Here is a 20,595-nt window from a genome sequence, read left to right as displayed (position 1 = left end):
GAGGAAGGGCGCGGGTAGAATGATGGGACTCCAAAATTCACATCACGCGAAATGTGCACCCGACAACCAACAGGATCCCAACACTGAAAGTCATAGCAAGCACAACCAACCAACAAACAAAGTGTAGAGTAATCAGGAGAACAACTAGAAAGACATGTGAGAGGAATGCCGCCCTGCAGTACAGTGGAGGATTGAATGTTGATTAGACGGGTGGAAATCGATGCAGCCTCAGCCCAAAAGTGGGGAGGAAGAGAGGTGACGATCATCATTGCACGAGTTGTCTCCAGCCGAGCATGAGCGCTAGGACAAGAGAATTTGACAAGAGTGCCTTCTCACCATGAAAACCACATAACATCTGGGAGACATTCTCGCCAACAGAGTAAGTTAGAAAAACACGAGTAAACGTGGAAAATGAGTGTGAACCATGGCAGAAAACGCTTATAGATGGGGGAAACCTCATTGCGAGAAGTCAAAAATAAAGTCAAGTGTAGCGGGAGAAGTCATCGATAAATCAAACATCGTAGGGATGTCCCTCCTTCGAAACGAAGGAAGCTAGGGCCCATGCATCAGAATGAACCAAGTCTAAAGGATGCCGAAACACTCTCAGAATCGTGATTCTGAATTGGGCCAGAACCTCTATGCTAGGATCGCAAACCGTAGAATCTTCACATTAGAATCGTAAAATGTGAGATTCTACTTAGTATAATTGTATAATCCTTCCACTCAATTTGGATTGTCAAGTCATAGAATCACGATTTTGACAACTAAGTAGTACGATAAGGTAACAGATTCTATTTGTCCGCAACTCTGACACTATAACGAGACATCTCTTGAGACGGGTCTGAGAAGACCTCGACAGACTAAAGATGATAAGCAAGAACCAAAAAGATGACAAAGTCGATGATGCCACCGTTGAAATGAGGCGGAAACAGAAGCAACAAGAGCAGGGGAATCTATGATTGTGGTGGCAGCGGAAGGAACATGAATCCCGTTGAGCTCCCAAAGACCCTAGAGTCACGATGCAGAGGGCCAACCCCGACCACAGCCTGGTGCAATGATCCTAGAAAGTTAACATCAAGGAAAATCAGCAACCAGAATAAGTGAGTTGAGCATCGAAAAACATATTCATGATAAGACGATGTCCATGAAAAACACCGGGAACAAAAAAATGAAGGAGTAGAAAGGGTGTCGCGACTAGCGAAAGGGGGAGAAGTACAATCATATTAGCACCGAGAATATTAATAGGAATATCAATAGATTGAAGAGAGGAGGGTGCAGAAGAATCATAAGACATATGGAAGGAAGCTCCCGAATCTGGAACATTAATACAAAAATCAATAGATCGAAGAGAAGAAAGGGAGTTCCAATTTCTCTATATCTCCTTCTATCAATGAGTGAACAGAGCTGGGCGAGCGCTGACGCTCCGGCCCGAACTCCTGACACAAGCTCCCACGAGCGGTCAGTGGCTGGATCGACATCGGCGGCGACCGATTCAAGGCGTCACCGGTCGTATCGGCACTAGGGCGGCCGAATCGAGGCAGAGAGGGCTGGATCAGCACCGGCTTTGGCCAAATCGAGGCGGGGGCGACGACGCCTCACGCTCTTGTGTCGTTCTCCAAAACTTTTTTTGTCATGCCTTTTAAAAAATGTTTCATACGAGAAGTTGAGAACCAATTTGTGGTTGCATGATTAACCCTCAACTCGTCAGAATTCAAACCCTAGGTTTGACAATTTAGAGTCTAATGAGGACGAAATATTTTTCAGTGGGTGGTGATGTTTCCGTCGACCGGGGTGACTACGGGATGAGAGAAGGCTGACCAGGAACAAGAGGAACCATCCATCCACGAGACCTAGTCCCCTACACGCCGCCTAATAAAGCTCCAAACACAAACATATTCATGGGTGTTTCCGTGCCGTTTAATTCGTTTCATACTTGGGGAATGCGTACAAATTGCTGAAAAAGGCATCTCCAGCTGAACCATCGCCACAGCATCTAACCGACGAGCTCCCTTCCATTTGATTTCTTGTCCTCTTCCTTGGGTTTAACAAGCGGCATCCAGACGTATGATCCCCAAGACAAGACCCCGCCAACGAACATTCCAAATATATATCGGCCACTTCTTCTTGACTGGGCAATTCATCCGGTTCGGTCCACACATAAGCTCCTGTTTTCTTCTTCCCAATTGTGCGTTGCCGTCGACCGATCGAAGAATGGAGGTGGAGAACCGGTACATCGCCATCAGGCACCACGTCGAGGGCTCCCCGTCGGTGGACGACTTCGAGGTGAAGACGGCGGCGGTGCGGTGGACGCCGGAGTCCGGCGAGGTCCTGGTGAAGAACATGTACCTGTCCATCGACCCCTACCAGCTCAACCGCATGAAGCGCCAGAGCGCGTCCCACCACTCCGTCGACGTCATCCTGCCCGGCGAGGTAAGTAACCACTCTTATCCTCCGGTAGACAAGCGCGCAGTGGTCTCTCGCTCACGTTTTCTCCTCGTACGTGGCTGTGTCCGCGCAGAGGATCGGGTCCACCGGGGTGGGCGAGGTGGTGGCGTCGGCGTGCCCGGAGTACGAGGTGGGCGACGTGGTCGCCGGCGTGCTCGCGTGGGAGGAGTACACGCTCTTCCGGCCGTCCCCCGCGGTGCTCATGGTCAAGGTCGACGCCTCCTCGGGCTTCCCATTGTCCTACCAGGTCGGCGTGCTGGGGACGAGCGGGATGACGGCCTACGGCGGGCTCTTCGAGGTGGGCAAGCCGCAGAAGGGCGAGAAGGTGTTCGTGTCGGCGGCGTCGGGCTCCGTCGGCAGCCTCGTCGGCCAGTTCGCCAAGCTCGCCGGATGCTACGTCGTCGGCTGCGCCGGCACCCAAGCCAAGGTGTGCCCACATGAGCTTCTCACACACAATTGCCTCCGCTCGAGACAACTCAGGCCGTCTAGCTGAAAAACTCTGAAACCTGCAACGTTCTAGATTTCTGACGAAAGAATTCGATTTTAGGTGGACATGCTGAAAGACAAGCTGGGGTTCGACGACGCCTTCAACTACAAAGACGAGCCTGACCTCAAATCCGCACTGAAGAAGTGAGCCCTGTCCCCCATAACTTGACAAAAAACCACACGGTGTCGTTCCTGCTAACTAAAATGTGCCTTTGAAATCCGACAGGTACTTCCCCGACGGGATCGACATCTACTTCGAGAACGTCGGCGGCGAGATGCTGAACGCCGCACTGGCCAACATGAACACGTACGGCCGGGTGGCCGTCTGCGGGGTCATCGCCGAGTACACCGACCCAGGGAAGCGCGCGTCACCTGACTTCCTGGAGATCATCTACAAGCGCATCACCCTGAGAGGCTTCTTCGCCTACGATTTCATGGCCAAGTTCCACGAGTTCATGGGGATCATCGGCGACTGGATCCGCGAGGACAAGGTCCAGGCCGTCGAGGACATATCTGAGGGGCTGGAGAGCGTCCCCTCGGCGTTCGTCGCGCTGTACCGCGGCCAAAATGTTGGCAAGACGCTCGTTAAGCTGGCATAGAAACAAGTTAGGGTACTTCCAGTTGTCTATGGCAATTCTGCACTCTGGGGAGTGAGATGTAAGTTGTTTCGTTGAGCTGAAAGTATGCATAAAGGACGTTGCTGAAACTATTTGTGTTTCGTTGAGCTGAAAGTCCTACCTGAAGTGGCAGTCCTACTTGAAATGACGTTGCTGCTATATGCCCACTCACGTACAGGATATAGTTCAACTTCCAGGTTTAGAAATACACCATAACAAACCAGACAGATACACAAATACAAATTCAGCAAACCTATATTAGCACTGCACCTGTTTGATACCAGGCAAGTTTCTGATATCTGACATCCAGTTTAACAAGCATGTCTGACACTTGACACGCACTTTTAACACAAATCCATACAGCAATGCAAACTCAGATATCACGAGTCCCAACTACGTACTAATGTAAGTTTTGACAAATACACCAACATTTGTATGCATATTTACCAAAGGAAGGAAAGCTTTGCAAATGATTTGGTATAATCAGCAGTGGGAGAAGAAAAACAAATCAAAGAATACATATACGCAGCCAAAATGTACCAGTTTGCCCGGAGGAATCCACAATTAATACAACGAAATCTCATGTGCAGATAGCTCCTAAACAGATCGGGTCCTGTGGTTTCTAATCAAAGAATGGACCAACCTTGGGACTACCTGCAGCACTGAGAAACCGAAGATTCCAATATTATTAATGGTTGGGCTGATATAATCTTCTAACATAACCTAATGAGCTATTAGTGATGTATAATCTCTGACTGCTACGGCCGTGGGTCTCCTGCTGTACGGTAACTCAACTCAAGCGGTTGTCTATAAGAACATCTTCTATCAGACCATTCCATCGATGCGAATTTGACGCTATGTTCTGCTTCCTCAGCTAGTAGAATGACTAGCTAATGGCTCCAGCGCCAAATTTTGAACAAGTAACCTACCCCAGAATCATCAAGCTTCATACGCAATGCTTGTCATCAAAGCCTTCCTGAGTGAGCAAGCCTGTGACGAGTTTCTTTAGCCTCTGCGCACCAGGCCCTGGGCGGAGATCTTCTACACGCTCGACAGCAAAGTGTTTCCCTTTCACTGTTGTATTCAACAGATCCAACCATCCGCCAGGCACAAATCCATCAGGTTGACGGCCCAATATTTCCTGATCAATCTTGTCTAGGACAGGATCTTCTCTTCCAAATTTCCTTGCGAAGGGAGCATTGCTGTTAAGCATACCGTCAAAGTCATTGAGGGTGAGGTAATGAGGATGTTGCTTTGGTGGGTTATCCCAAGAAATGAAATGTAGATCATGGTTGACTGTGGTGTTGCGGAACTCTGGGACATTGCAGATGACTGTGTGGAAGTAACCCTCTGGCGAAGAGAGAAAATTGGCATAATACATCAGGACCGTCCTTGGTAGATTGTCCCATCCCCAGATGCAGTATTCAATAAAATGATGAGTAAGCATCATCCACGCTGAGCCTGAAACAATATGCATGAAGAAAAAGACGTGTTCAAATTACACAGGCTGGAAAGTACATATAAAGATGAATTCCAACGTAAGAAAATGAAATTGCACAATAAATTATTAGTAGTTGTGCGATGCTGGGATTGTTACAACTAGCTTAGCCTGGGGGTCATAAGGAAGTAGATTTTGATTTTTCAACACCAAAGCAAAATTATCGAGACAATTTCACTATTTCAGGAATAAAGAGCACCACCATACCAGTTGCCTGAGTTGTCATGTACAACACAACGTAATAATAATAGATAGACTTACGGCGTAGCAGATACTAGGGTATGGGCAAACACAATCTTAAGTATTTCTATAAGCTACAGCTTGCAAAATGGGAGATCACCATGCCACACTAGCAACAAAGATTCAAGATAAAGAAAAGCCAGAACATCAATTTCACCAAACCAAGATGATAACTGCCAAAGATGATGGTGTGAACTGGAGACACAGTGGATAAAATCTAAATAGAGGAAGATTAGTCTTCTATGAAATAGTAATATTTAGGAAGTCTAGGATAAAAGGAACCTAATCTATTTGGAAGTCATTGTGATGGCGAAGGCCTAATGGCTAAACTACAGCTACACATTCATTCTATAAGGATGTCACGTATTTCACAATTAATAAAAAAAAAAGAGCCAAACTATTCTCTGATCTTTTACGAACCTAATCCCCTCATCAGCCCGACTACACCCCAAGATTTTTCTTTGAATAACCATATATATGTGTAAGTGTATGTAGATTTATCAAGGAAAAAAATAGCGCGCTATAACAAAATAGCGTGGGTCTAAAAATACGCTATTAGCATGCTATAGTGTGCTATTAACGCGAATAGCGCGCTATAGCGCCGAAATAGCGTAGCGTCGGCTCTGCAGATATGCTATAGCGTGCTATTAGCGTTAGAATAGCGCGCTATTTTTTTCCATGAGATTTATACACCACATAATTACTTAGATAATCATTTTGTTGATTATACAAAAACACATCAGTTTGACCCACTTCCCTTCAGTTTTGGGTGTCTTGCCTTTGTTCTCACCAAATTCTAGCTTCACACTTTTTTACTCCTCCTCGGTTTGGTTGAAGATCATCGTTGCTTCCTGGCTTTCTTCAGCACAGTGGCTATACCGTTGTGAATCGAGGTTCACAAGTGATGATTCGAGTGCTATCAACCAATCCAAAGGTGTGTTATTACTGATGCTTATTCTTACAAAGACCCTCCGCTAGTGGTTCAAAAGCAGCTAAAAGTACATATTATCCATCGGAAATACTTTTGTACACCCACGCATGGGTGTGGGTGTTTCCGTCACCGTCCATTTATTCCTTGAGATTTGTGCCCACCATGGTAGATGGAAAGATTCCTTTCTCTCTCTTCTTTTTATCCGAATCTCTCATCATCCATTCTCCACACATTCTTTACGAGCCACGAGCAAAATGGTAATTTTTTTCAGCAATCCAAGAAATCAATGGAATTTATCATCTTCCAGCAAGAGGAAGCAAGCCAAAGTGCAGTGCACAGTTTTGATGCATGTGTCTAAATGGTACTAAATGGAAGGGATTTATTCGCAGAGAAAGGACGTTTAAATGTAGACAACTTTCATTGGATTTGATTACTAAAAGAACTAAATGATCTGAAATGATCAGTCTCTTCATGATGCTGCTTACTGAATAGGAAATAAATAAACTATCACTATTGTCCTCTTTAAATCAAGTTGGTCTATCTCCATAAGGGAAAGCATTGTTTTGATACTCTAAATGTGTTTGTTGGTTTTCATACCGCAGATTATGTTATGTAAGCCTAGAGAACTACAAAATAGCATTGGATGGTAGGCTTGGAGAATTACACTCTACAACAAAGCTATTCAGGGTCATCTCAACTGCTAGTTTTCTAAAATTCTAAGTATATTTTAGTTTTCTGGTGAATATACTGGTGTGGCATCTGTTTCCGTACTAATTACTAATCATTTGTTGACACGTCCCCAGAAGATAGGTACTAGTGTTTAGTAGCATAAACTAATGGCAGTGGCGGACCTACAGGGTATGCCACATGTGCCACGGCATATCCTGCAGGCGAGCCATGCTACCACATAGTAGGAAAAAAGAAGAGGCCTGATGGATAGCAAAAGTGCTTGGCTTCATCCGATTTGCAGCCTGGGCGCACCTGTGTTTGGCTAGTAGAAAAAAATGGGCAAAACCTGATCGATTGGGGATTGCATAGTGCAAACCGGTCAGCTTGATCCTCTATGTCATATCTACTGATCCAAAACCCAAACGCTAGCGTGCCCAGCGACTATGCCGCTACCACGCCATCACCCCCGATCGGGACAACAGTCTGCAGAACTGGACGCCACCGAACGCCGCATGGTTAAAGGCCAGTTCGCCCCTTGTCGACCGCCACAAGACCACAGCGGCCACCGGCAGGCGAAGACCACGAGACCAAGGTAATTGATGCCGGTGTGCCGCATCTGCTCAGCACGGTAATTATCCAAATAGACGGTTTTCTACTTTTATTCTAGGATCAAATATATCACATGGGATAAATAGTTAAATACAAATCAATTGTGAACATATATTTTATGATTGACCATATTCTTTATTTCTGTGAAGAGATTGTATCATCTATGACTATGAACTAAGATTCTAACATCACATGTGAGATTCATTACACACGACGTGTATATACCGCCAATAGTTGAACTTTTTTTTAGTTATTCAGTTATGAAATTAAATGGAGATATTGCATGATCCCTTTTTCAGAAACATGCATCAAAGAAGGCTGACGCTGCTTCAAATCCTTCTCCAGTTGAAATTGTGGGGAAGATCACACTCAAGAGCAAGAGAGCAAAATTGCAAGCTTCTTATATGCATATTTCCAACTATTAGTATGGTGTTTGAACTATTTATATGGTAATTTATGCAATTTTCCATCTTAACCTTTCTATTACGTTCCACATATAATTGCTTCAGTATCATATTACAATGATAGTTTTACCATTATTTACTGAATTGGTCAATGAACTTTACCAAAATGGCCGACAATTTTTTTTTGACGTGGCATACCCATTGGTAGAATCCTAGGTCCGGCACAGACTGATGGAACATTACACTAGTAGAACTGATTTTTCAACTTGGCACTTGACAGCTTAACTAGTCAAGCAGAGAACACCATCTATCATATTAGTATCATGTCTCACACTCAACAAAAAGAGTAAGCGTTGAGACAGAGACATAAAATAAAGGTGTTCCTTTTGCATGTCTTTCAAGCATATTCAACAAAGACCAAACAGAGAAAGCAATGAATTATAGTCGAACATGTATCCAAGAAGAACTAGTAACGATAACTAAATAAAACAAGAATGTGAATGCATGCATTCAACCAAAATTGGGGTTTACATGAGTGGGGCAAGGGAAGAAAAACTAAGAACGTGAACATTATATAGCTCATCATAGCATTGCAGTAGGGAGGGAGGACGGAGCATTTACCAGTGAAGAGCTTGAATGCAGTTGGCACACTCCTTTTCTCCGTAATCCAGAAAACATCAGACTTCTGCAGGCTGTATAGCCCTGGGTCGACGATCACGGGCTTTGCCCTCTGATACCTGCAGAGACACATTTAGCCAGTGCCCAACTTGCATGAACAAAAAACAGCACTTTGAGCCAATATTCCACGCTTACTCCTTCCATCCGATGTCACTGGTGTGTTCGATGAAGTTGAGCTCCCTTGGCAAGGAAGAGAGCGTGTACAACAGATCTGCAACAAATGCAAAAGAAGTCAGTCAGACAGACAGAGAGCCATGTTGATTCTATATAGGAGTAACTTCCTAAAGCGTCTGCTTCCTCAAATCCAAATCCGAATCCTAATAATAAATAATCACAGTCAGACAGTAGGCATAGGTCAGCATCGCAGAAGAAAAGAAACATGAGCCCACGGCAGATACCGGATTTGGAACGACCCGCTTTATCGCCATGAACAAGTACCAGAACAATCACATATGGGAGTAGACGGAAAGAGGAAAGGTAGAGCAAGATTTGGGGCAGGGGAGCAGAGCAGTCCGTAGGAGTAGAAGCATCCGTCCATAAAGAGAAAGAACACGGCTATGAACAAGATTTCTCAGAAGAATCACATATGGGAGTGGATGGAAAGAGGAAAGGTAGAGCAAGATTTGGGGCCAGGGGAGCAGAGCAGTAGTAGAAGCATCCATCCATACATACATAAAGAGAAAGAAGACGCCCCTAAGATGTGGCTCCCCCACATACGACCTAGAAGGAGCAAGTAATGAATCCAACCGAATCCCAAATCCAGTTGGGGAAAGAAAGAAACTTGCGTATTAATAACAAGGAGTAAATTAAAGCAACTAGGCATCGGAAACGTATAAAAATCGCATCTTTCGCCGCCGAAGCACCGCTTCCAATTTGAAAATCGGAGCCCTGTTGGTGCTTGTGGCCTCGAGCGAGGGGCGACCTGGATTCGATTTCGCCCGAATCGGCGGCAGAGATCGGCCCGCGGAATTCGGATCGGGGCACGATCGAATCGCGCGCGGAATTGGGGGGGCGGGCGGGAGGGGCAGATCGCATCTGCGGCAGCGCTTACCGTCCTGGGAGACGAGCGGGTAGTCGGAGGCGGAGAGGTTGATGAACCAGTCCCAGTCGGCGGCGCCGTCGCGGAGGAGGATGGCGGCGGCGTGGAGGGTGTTGGCGACCATGGTGGGGCCGCGGTAGGTGACGAGGTTGGCGCGGGTGACGACCCTGACGTTGCGGAAGCGGGCGTAGACGGGGTCGGCGCGGAGCGCGGCGGCGAGCTCGGCGCGCTCGCGCGCCGGCGCCTCGAGGTCGAGGTGCACGACGTAGCGGTTGGCCGGGTGGTAGAGGGCGCGCAGCGTCCGGCGCAGCGCGACGCCGTCGCCGGCGGAGCCCGACACGAGGTAGGCGATCCGCGGCACGGCGCGGGGCGGGCGGGCGGCGGCGGCGGCCTGGTGGTGCTGCCGTAGCTTGGCCTCGACGAAGAGCGGCTCCGCGGCGGCCGCGGAGGGGAGCGGCGAGAAGGAGAGGAGCAGCGCGCGCGAGGAGGAGAAGAAGAGGGAGGCCGAGATGAGGAGGGATGAGAGCAGGACGGAGGCGAGGAGGGGCACTGCCCAGCGACGGTGGCTGTGGTGGGTCGCCGATGCCGGGCCCGGCGACGGCGGCTTCGACTCCATCATCGCCGTTGCCGGGCGGCGGGGATCGCGATCGGTCGCCGGCGGTGGGGATTAAATGTGGGCGACGACGGTTGGTGTTGGCGTGTGGTGGAGGGGTGTGGTGGTGGTGAGAAAGCGCAAATCTTTCAAGAAAACAACCAGTTGGTTGCCCAAGCCGATGGGTTTGGCCAATGCGCACCGCGGGACGGACGGACGCAGTGTGGAGTGAGGTGTTGGGTTTCGAATTCCGTCTGGGTGGTGGTGATCGATGCCGATCTGCCACGAACTTTCTTTTCTTCTGGAATCGATCCTGGACAAGTCAAGTCGATGGGTATTGTTTTTCTAGTTCCAGGATCGCTGGCTGGGTCTACTATACCTGGTCCGTAGACCAGCTTAAGTATACAGGAGTACTACTTCTTTTTTTCCTGGGGGCAATTAATTTGCGCTAAAGAAGACAAATATGGAGATAACGATGTGTACGGTAGAGCGATGTTGAGTTGAATTAATACGAACTGGTCGGATGGGGACCGGCAGTTACGACTTAGTTTTAGAAGAGGACATGTATAACTGAGATGATGCCAGATGAGGTTTAATGTTACTCTTGGATGACAATTAATTTCTTTTGACAAAAATATAGCAGGAAAAGGCCATATCGTGTTTGGATGACAATTGATGCTTATTTTATGGAAAGCGCTGAGCGTCCCCCGGGGGATCAAATCCCCCGATCCCCCGGGTGGAGAGCGCGACACGTGTCAGTTTCCTTCCAAAAATAATTCCCAGAAAAAACGAGAAACTGCTTCCCGCACATGTCGCTGTCGTGTATGTAATCTTTTGCCCCAACCCCACTCCTCCTGGTTGCAGGCGTCGCCGGAGAAACCGAAAGGTGTCCCCGAAGAAACCGAAAGGCGTCGTCGGAGAACTCGTCGCGGCCGCCACCGGAGAACTAGTCGCTGCCGCCGCCAGAGAACAGATGCAGCATCCTTTTCCCCGCGTCGAGCGCATCACCTCGGTGCACGCCGGCGTCGGTCCTCCGCCCGACCACGGCGGTCGTCGGAGAACAACGCCGCGCGCCGCCGGTGCAAAGACATCGCCGTCCTCCTTTGCGACAACATTGTAGCACCACCACACCTCGTAGCATCCCTCGCCCCCGCTTGCAGCAACACTGCCTCGCCATGGGTAGCAACGCCACAAGCTCAATGTAGCAATGCCGCTGTGCCAAAGTAGCAACGCCGGGCAACAAAGCGCCATGGTAGCAAGACTGGTCGCTTATTGTAGCAAGGCCAGTTACTCTTTGTCGCAAGGTCAGCCGCCTTTCGTAGCAACGCCACCATTGTAGCAAAGCCGCCCTTGTAGCAAAGCCGTCGCCCCATGGTAGCAAAGCCGGCTGCCCTTTGTAGCAAGGCTTGAAGCCCCTGGGAGCAACCGCGCCCGCCGCTGGGAGCAACACCCACATCCCACCGCCCACCTCTCGGCAAAGATAAATCATGGAAGCGACTGCCTCGGCGATCTATGCGCGGGTGAGTCCCGGGTATGTAGCACGCGGGCGCGGAGATGGAGAGCAGCGTCGATTCCCCCGACAGCCGACCTCGGCAGCAGCGACCTGGTACCCATCGCCGGCCCCGAACCGACTGCGCCGCGCCTCATAGGCGGCAAAGGGCCCAGGCGAACGGGGGCGAGCTGCGGGCGGCGTCACAGACTTTCTCCTGCGGCGAGGCAAAATTTCTCCGGCGGCGAGGCGGAGGAGGTCCGGGAGGTGGACGAGGCGGAGGATCTCCGGCAGGTGGAGGTGGGCGAGACGGAGGTGGAGTTGGGCGAGTCGGAGCAGAGAATGCGAGGTGAAAAATGAAGACAGAGGAACTCGGATGGAAGAAAGGATAGGAGAAGGAGAGAAGATAAGGTGGTCCCAGGGCCACGCGTCATCGCGCGGAGGCGGACGATGAAAGAGGCGTTCCCCCGGGGGATCCACAGCTTTTGAGCGTCCCCCGGGGGATCAAATCCCCCGATCCCCCGGGTGGAGAGCGCGACACGTGTCAGTTTCCTTCCAAAAATAATTCCCAGAAAAAACGAGAAACTGCTTCCCGCACATGTCGCTGTCGTGTATGTAATCTTTTGCCCCAACCCCACTCCTCCTGGTTGCAGGCGTCGCCGGAGAAACCGAAAGGTGTCCCCGAAGAAACCGAAAGGCGTCGTCGGAGAACTCGTCGCGGCCGCCACCGGAGAACTAGTCGCTGCCGCCGCCAGAGAACAGATGCAGCATCCTTTTCCCCGCGTCGAGCGCATCACCTCGGTGCACGCCGGCGTCGGTCCTCCGCCAGCCACGGCGGTCGTCGGAGAACAACGCCGCGCCGCCGCCGGTGCAGCAGCATCGCCGTCCTCCTTTGCAGCAACATTGTAGCACCACCACACCTCCGGTAGCATCCCCTCGCCCCCGCTTGCAGCAACACTGCCTCGCCATGGGTAGCAACGCCACAAGCTCAATGTAGCAATGCCGCTGTGCCAAAGTAGCAACGCCGGGCAACAAAGCGCCATGGTAGCAAGACTGGTCGCTTATTGTAGCAAGGCCAGTTACTCTTTGTCGCAAGGTCAGCCGCCTTTCGTAGCAACGCCACCATTGTAGCAAAGCCGCCCTTGTAGCAAAGCCGTCGCCCCATGGTAGCAAAGCCGGCTGCCCTTTGTAGCAAGGCTTGAAGCCCCTGGGAGCAACCGCGCCCGCCGCTGGGAGCAACACCCACATCCCACCGCCCACCTCTCGCAAAGATAAATCATGGAAGCGACCGCCTCGGCGATCTATGCGCGGGTGAGTCCCGGAGTATGTAGCACGCGGGCGCGGAGATGGAGAGCAGCGTCGATTCCCCCGACAGCCGACCTCGGCGGCGACAGTACCCATCGCCGGCCCCGAACCGACTGCGCCGCGCCTCATAGGCGGCAAAGGGCCCAGGCGAACGGGGGCGAGCTGCGGGCGGCGTCACAGACTTTCTCCTGCGGCGAGGCAAAATTTCTCCGGCGGCGAGGCGGAGGAGGTCCGGGAGGTGGACGAGGCGGAGGATCTCCGGCAGGTGGAGGTGGGCGAGACGGAGGTGGAGTTGGGCGAGTCGGAGCAGAGAATGCGAGGTGAAAAATGAAGACAGAGGAACTCGGATGGAAGAAAGGATAGGAGAAGGAGAGAAGATAAGGTGGTCCCAGGGCCACGCGTCATCGCGCGGAGGCGGACGATGAAAGAGGCGTTCCCCCGGGGGATCCACAGCTTTTCCCTTATTTTATGCCAGCGAGAACACAAGGATAAGGATATGCATGATGACAAGACGAATTGAAATCTACCTCTACCTTAATAATTATGCTCCTCATGTTAGAATAACTTTCTTCCCGCCATATCCTGCTCCGGTGGTGCATCCTGCGTCGATGGAGGATGCGTGAAGTTGTGTATCCAGAGGATCTTGTGGGATATCATCGTTTTTCGTCTTCGATGTTGTTGAAGGTTAGACAATTTCGATCTACGGTTCTTATCTTTCGCGGTGGTGATTGCTTGTTGTACGACGATTTCTCGTCGACTTGGGCAGGGCATTCTAATCCTTTGTATTTTCTGCTCATTTTGTGTTTACTACCTTATGAATCAAAGGAGCCTACGGAATTCAAAAGATTTACTACACAGGTGATGTATTTTAATGACAAATTCATAAGATTCTCATTTGGAGATTTTTTTTGCTTCCTCTCCATGACAACTAGGCATGCAACCAATCTGCATAGAAAATTGGTGTTTATTGATCTCATAAAAAAAGTGTGATGTTCATTTTTCTTGGTTGAATCAACTTGTGTTACTATCTCTTACCCCATCCATTCACAATTACCTGCGTTCTGGGTTTAGTCAAGGTTAAAATTTGTAAAGTTTGACCAAGAATAGAAGAGAAAACATCAACATTCATAATATCAAATGCATATAGTTCAAAATATACTTCATGATGATTCTAATACGATAGATTTAATATTGTAGATGTTGTTGTTTCTCCTACATATTTGATCAAACTTTACAAAATTTGACTTCAATTAAACCTAGAACGTGAGGTAATTGTCATTGTGAACAGGGGGCATGTTTTCAATCACTATAGGATTCAAGATGTCATGATTTTTTAATCATATATCTTCTCAATTTTTGTCTTTTGAAAGGAGTGACTTATTCCTCAATTTATTTAGGATACTTATTACTCCGTCGAGTGCATTTGGATGTAGAATTCCACGTCACTTTGTATTTGAAATATCCATGTAGTCAACCCAGAAATAGTTGCGTTTTCAATGGACTAAGAAATAATAAATAATTACTAATTTATGTTGTTACATAAAAAATACTCAGTTGCATCTAAATTTAGATAAATCTAAAACATATTCTGGTACGGACATAGTAGGAAAATCCGGTGCAGTATATGTTTCCTATTCCATTCTAATAAATAAGGCGCACTCATTTTTCACGTTTTTTCTTTGTCCAAAAATTTCTTCAAATATATAAAGATTGTTGCTATAAAATTAGCATAGTTAGAAATTATTTTTCAATAGGAAATCAGCAATACTAATTACTTAGTACAATATAATTAATATTTATTGCTCAATTAATTTAATTAATATTTATCTTAAAATAAAAGCGCATGCCTTATTTATAGAAACGGAGGTACTTTGACTTGTTGTAGAAGACAAGATACAGTTTCACATAATCACATTTTCGAGATAGTTTCTCGTGATAATCCGCCTAGGCAACCAGCGCACGGATCAGAAGCGCCGACGTCAAGTAGTTGGCACTTTTTTTCACCTGATAAGAAGAAACCTCGCGGGTGTGCACGTGTTGCGATCATGGGTTCGATCCGTGGACTTGTCTGTCTACAGTGAGCCAGCCTTTTTAAAATCTTGAAATGCGAGTAGAAGTCCTCTTTCGCTTGCTTCATTGGCGTGGCTAGAACCGATGCCATCCACGTGGTGAAGCTTCCAGCATCTCACGAAAACAAAGCACAAATCGTGCTGGAGATGGCATCTTCCATCTGTGGCAAACTCGCACCGAGATCGATCATCGTGGACCTAGCGGGCTCGTGAAGTAACTGAATTTAGTTTACATAGAAAAACTAGTGATGTAATAAAATATGGCACTAGCACGCGTCCTGTCGCCATTGCATCTCGGCGGATTTTCTTTCTCGTGCATTTCGCTTGGTTCAAAGAAATTTTATTGTAGGATTTTTATTCTTACGATTTTTTTCTCTGAGCATCATTTTATTCTTAGGATTTAATCATTAGTAACGCATGGAAAAAACAATTCTGTAGAATTGGACCGTATTATTTCTAGAGGAAAATTTTCATCCAGTCAAACCTCATGATACAATTCCTTTGATTTTCATGTGAATCAAATGCTACTTGAACTAGACATGATATTTGAATCATGCGATTTTTCTATCCATGTGTGTTCAAACATGCCCTTCATGCCCAGCCTCTCGCCGGAGTGTAAGAGGGTAGTAGGTTGCAAGCGGATCCCGGGTAAGTCCACAAAAATATTATCTAGTTTAAATTAGATTAATTTGCTGACAGGTGATAATTAATTTGACCGATTTTAAGTGCGAAGCGGAGTGGATCGAATGCCGCTTTGCATCCCTAGAGAGTAGGTCTTCGGTGGATTGATACTGACGAGGGTGGTTCGGGTAGCGGCTCCCGATCTTCTCAGTGATGACTCTGACACTATGGCTTCAACGACACCGCGGCGGTTGGTCTTGACATGGCGGAGGACATGTGATCTCTGAGTTGTGGTGATGACGGACCTTATTCGTTCATGTGTGGCCATGGCAACACATCTTCTCTCTATTTTGCTAGAGGTAGTTTAAGAAGTGCAATGTCGTTGCATTTTGGCCCCTACAAAAATATAGGTTTCACAGCAGGTGCGCCCTGGTGATTGGTAAATCATCATCAAATTTTCTTTTTATAATTCCATGTTATTAGTACACCCATGCAAACTATTATTCCCTCCCAGTGTATAGACAATGCGAGCCAGCAACAAGAAGTGGAACATGGCCAGCTCCCCATTTCCACTTGTCCGTTCCACGTGGCGGCGGACGTACGCACGAGTCCAGCCAGTTCACCGGCATGATCACCGAACCGTATACCGACGATTCCCGCACGTCATCACCGTATTGATCAGGTAGCGAACCAATCATTCCGCTTACTCCACTCATGAGCTGCACTTGAAAAAGTCTCTATGGCCTATACGAGTGAGATACACCTGTCCTCTGAATTGAAGGGTGGGCCGGCAGCGTATCTTTATCCGGTCGTTTGCCAACTACTAGCACATTTCGTACAAAAAGGAATTAAATCCCTAAAAGATGTCACTGCATGATATCACTGTGTCTACTTGAACAGATGACAGGATACAAAGGATACAAATCCTCCTCCACTATCGGGCGGCAAGTGCGATATATCAACCATCTCAAAAAAACGATTATAGAAGGAGCTGAAACGTCGGCATCTCTACCACTCTTCTTTTCAAATTAAAAGTGTCATTGTTTCTTTTTAGAAAATGAGCGAGCATGTACACATGTATGTCGTGCCTAGACCAAATTTACCCCAAAGTGTAAACTTGTTTTTGAAAGGAGAAATTAGTTGCAGCAGTGGTACCCACTATGTAGGCAGCAGGATAGGGAGCGTCTGGATAGCATGTTGGAGGATCTTCTGCGACATCATGTCGCATTTCTACGTCGTCTAGGCTCTGAGTTGCCCTCTTCTGTGGGGTGTTGTATCGTTTTACTCGTTTTGTGGACATGTTGTGTTGTTGCCCTAGCAGACTATTAGTGTGTGGTGTGAGCTCGCTGTGTTGTTTCTGAATTCTGTATGGATGTGGTTGCTTTATTTATAAAGCGGGACAAAAGCCTATTTCGAGAAAAACCATAGTGAAATGGGCAAAAACTAAAGCTTCGGCACAACATAGAATAGATTAAATTATATTCACAAAATAACCTCTTTGCCAACTTGTCGTGATGTATGGTGCGACAACTAGCTCTAGCAAGGACGTTGTGGTATCTACCATGATGCCCAAGGCTAAGGCTCGTGCTAAATAATACGGTGCCTTAGCCCCAGGAGTCATAGAAATAGGCTATTTTGTGATAAAGAAAAGGGTTTACGCTGAAGTTTTTTAAAAAGGAATTTTTTTATCTATTGTCTTTTGTATGCTGTCGATGTTTCATAATTCAGATATCACCAACTCTGCTCCGTGTGGACGTGTGGTACACGTTTCCATTCATCGCATTTGTGATACGTACTTGGCGTGACATATGGGCCTCTTGTGTACTTGAGATACCGTTGTGGCTTGGGCGAGGCAGCGTATCACACATGACACATGTGAGGTGAACAGCGAAGACGCGAGCTGAATCACCCAACCAACGGGCAACGGTTGACGAGATAGGAGGAGGGGCTCGCGTGCGTCGTGGCGTTGCTGTACTGTACGTACTGTTCAGTACGGACCTCCCAGCCGCGCTCAGCTCCACGTGCACGGCGATTCATGAAGCGTCTTTTGCTATCACAAGTTCGGTACAGCTGCGATGGAAAAGTGTAAACTCAGACGAACAGTAATCCTGGTGTAGAAAACGGTGACAGCAACAGCATCTAAAGGTATAAACATGCCCCCATAGGGGGCCTCACAGGACATCCACGACATGCCACCAGGCACGCAAGGGCTGGGCATCGGCCTCATTTTTCCTCCAGCGGTTGGCAACGTGGCGTTGCGTGATTGGCTGCAGAGGGAGAGGAAAGAAATATCAGTAGCAGGGGAAAAAGGTAGCACCGACCAGCCAAACCCTATCGCGTCTCTCCCAGCCCAGCCGCCTCTGGCCTTCTCCTCCCTTCCCCTCGCGTCTCCATCCCCGCCGCCGGGCGACCTCACGCCTGGAGGAGCAGCCGGAGCACGGCGGCGGCGGCGCCTGGGAGTGACCGGTGACGCCGCGCCAGCCAACCGACCCCCTCGTCCCCATGGCGGCCGCGACGGCGACGGTGGCGGAGGCGCGATCGCTGCGGGCGGAGGAGCGGCCGGAGCACGGCGCGGCGGCGCACGGGAGTACCTCTCCCGCGCCCGGCGGCTCCGCGCGCGCCGCCCCGCCCCGTCCTGCTGCCTCGGCCTCGCCCTCCTCAACGACGCGTCCGCCCGCTTCCGCCTCAACGCTGCGCCTCCGGCTCGTCTTCATCGAGCCCCGCCCCTACCCCCGCCTCGCGCCCGCCCCGCCTGCTCCGCCCCCGCCTCGCGCCCCCGCCCTTCCCCGTTCTCGTCGCCGGTCGTCGCCTCGCGCCACCTCCAGCCCTGCTCCCTCGCGCCACCGCTAGCCCCACCTCAGCAGGAGCAACCGAAGGTCAGGGTCGGCCCGGAGGAACCGCAGGAAGGCCGGCCGCCGCATCGAGTTGTTGTGGTCGAGCTTACTGATACGTCTCCAACGTATCTATAATTTCCGATGTTCCATGCTTGTTTTATGACAATACCAACATGTTTTGTTCATACTTTATGTCATTTTTATGCGTTTTCCGGAACTAACCTATTGACGAGATGCCGAGAGGCCGGTTCTGTTTCCTGTTTTTGGTTCCAGAAAGGCTGTTCGGGCAATATTCTCGGAATTGGACGAAATCAACGCCAAACCTCCTATTTTCTCCGGAAGGCTCCAGAACACCGAAGAAGAGTCGGAGAGGGGCCAGGGGGCCACCACACCACATGGCGGCGCGGGCCAGGCCTAGGCCGCGCCGGCCTAGGGTGTGGCGCCCCCAGGTGCCCCCCTGCGCCGCCTCTTCGCCTATAAAACCTCTTTCGACCTAAAAACGCAGTACCAATTGACGAAACTCCAGAAAGACTCCAGGGGCGCCGCCACCGTCGCGAAACTCCAATTCGGGGGACAGAACTCTGTTCCGGCACCCTGCCGGGACGGGGAAGTGCCCCCGGAAGGCTTCTCCATCGACACCGCTGCCATCTCCACCGCCATCTTCATCACCGCTGCTACTCCCATGAGGAGGGAGTAGTTCTCCATCGAGGCTCGGGGCTGTACCGGTAGCTATGTGGTTAATCTCTCTCCATGTACTTCAATACAATGATCTCATGAGCTGCTTTACATGATTGAGATTCATATGAGTTTTGTATCACAATTCATCTATGTGCTACTCTAGTGATGTTATTAAAGTAGTTCTATTCCTCCTGCACGTGTGTAAAGGTGACTAGTGTGTGCACCGTGTGGTTCTTGTCGTAGGCTATGATCATGATCTCTTGTAGATTGTGGAGTTAATTATCATTATGATGGTATTGATGTGATCTATCTGGTTATGTTGATCTATCTTACACTATAAGGTTACTTAAATATGAACAAATTGTGGAGCTTGTTAACTCCGGCATCGAGGGTTCGTGTAATCCTACGCAATGCGTTCATCATCCAACAAGAGTGTAGAGTATGCATTTATTTATTCTGTTATGTGATCAATGTTGAGAGTGTCCACTAGTGAAAGTATAATCCCTAGGCCTTGTTCCTAAATACTGCTGAGTTACTACTTTGCTTGTTTCTTGTTTTACTGCGTTACTCGCTGCAATACTACCACCATCAACTACACGCCACAAGCTATTTTCTCGGCACCGTTGCTCTGCTCATATATATTCATACCACTGTATTTCACTATCTCTTCGCCGAACTAGTGCACCTATTAGGTGTGTTGGGGACACAAGAGACTTCTTGCTTTGTGGTTGCAGGGTTGCATGAGAGGGATATCTTTGACCTCTTCCTCCCTGAGTTCGATAAACCTTGGGTGATCCACTTAAGGGAAAACTTGCTGCTGTTCTACAAACCTCTGCTCTTGGAGGCCCAACAACATCTCTACGAGGAAAGGAGGGAAAGTAGACATCAAGCACTTTTAACGGCGCCGTTGCCGGGGAGGAAAGGTAAAGGCACTCATACTTCGGTTCCGGGTAAAGTACTTTTACGGCGCCATTGTGTTTGTGCTCGAAGCTATTTCCTTTAGATCCTGCAATTGCAACTTTTTGTTTCTTGTTTACACTAGTTAGGCATAATGGAAAACATCTGTGAGCTCTTTGTACTATTTCCTGAGTCAAGACATGAATGGTTTAATGCGAAAATTAAAAAACCCATGGAACATGTTAGCATGAATACTTTGAACACCATTGTTGCTAATGATATGGAAAATTCTAAGCTTGGGGAAGCTGGTTTTGATGAGCATGATCTTTTTAGTCCCCCAAGAATTGAGGAGAAAATTTTCTTTGATGATACTTTGCCTCCTATATATGATGATTATAATGATAGTGGTCTTTTGGTGCCACCTACTATGGAGAGTAAATTTTGTTGTGATTATACTATGCCTCCTACACTTGATGAGAATAATAATGATAGCT

At 48.5% G+C, this 20,595-nt stretch overlaps 2 protein-coding genes across 2 annotated transcripts; one reads left to right on the top strand and one right to left on the bottom strand.

Annotated features, from left to right (window-relative positions):
• Window positions 1-2,081: 2,081 nt before the first annotated feature.
• Window positions 2,082-3,637, top strand: LOC127313519 (NADP-dependent alkenal double bond reductase P2). Its single transcript, XM_051344011.2, has 4 exons — window positions 2,082-2,430; window positions 2,519-2,872; window positions 2,993-3,075; window positions 3,158-3,637. Exons 1-4 carry the CDS (start codon window positions 2,212-2,214, stop codon window positions 3,528-3,530), a joined length of 1,029 nt encoding a protein of 342 aa, XP_051199971.1. The 5' UTR covers window positions 2,082-2,211; the 3' UTR covers window positions 3,531-3,637.
• A 373-nt stretch (window positions 3,638-4,010) lies between these two features.
• On the bottom strand, window positions 4,011-10,500 carry LOC127313518 (beta-glucuronosyltransferase GlcAT14A). The gene is made up of 4 exons (XM_051344010.2): window positions 9,629-10,500; window positions 8,713-8,788; window positions 8,521-8,636; window positions 4,011-5,009 (listed from the first exon to the last, which is right to left on the bottom strand). The coding sequence occupies exons 1-4, from the start codon at window positions 10,233-10,235 to the stop codon at window positions 4,495-4,497; spliced, it is 1,314 nt and encodes a 437-aa protein (XP_051199970.1). The 5' UTR covers window positions 10,236-10,500; the 3' UTR covers window positions 4,011-4,494.
• Window positions 10,501-20,595: the final 10,095 nt, after the last annotated feature.

This window comes from Lolium perenne, chromosome 7, assembly GCF_019359855.2.
Source record: "Lolium perenne isolate Kyuss_39 chromosome 7, Kyuss_2.0, whole genome shotgun sequence".
NCBI lineage: Eukaryota > Viridiplantae > Streptophyta > Magnoliopsida > Poales > Poaceae > Lolium > Lolium perenne.
The sequence above is the reverse complement of the archived record's forward strand: the minus strand, read 5'-3'. Positions and strand labels throughout refer to the sequence as shown.

Bases quoted from the DNA above. Each gene is read 5' to 3' on its own strand.
- LOC127313519 (XM_051344011.2), top strand. From the start codon at position 2,212: ATGGAGGTGGAGAACCGGTACATCGCCATCAGGCACCACGTCGAGGGC. The intron at 2,431-2,518 runs GTAAGTAACCAC...GTGTCCGCGCAG, and splicing joins ACGTCATCCTGCCCGGCGAG to AGGATCGGGTCCACCGGGGT. The intron at 3,076-3,157 runs GTGAGCCCTGTC...GAAATCCGACAG, and splicing joins CTCAAATCCGCACTGAAGAA to GTACTTCCCCGACGGGATCG.
- LOC127313518 (XM_051344010.2), bottom strand. From the start codon at position 10,235: ATGATGGAGTCGAAGCCGCCGTCGCCGGGCCCGGCATCGGCGACCCAC. The intron at 8,789-9,628 runs GTAAGCGCTGCC...CATTTGTTGCAG, and splicing joins CCCGCTCGTCTCCCAGGACG to ATCTGTTGTACACGCTCTCT. The intron at 5,010-8,520 runs GTAAATGCTCCG...ATATTGTTTCAG, and splicing joins TGCATTCAAGCTCTTCACTG to GCTCAGCGTGGATGATGCTT.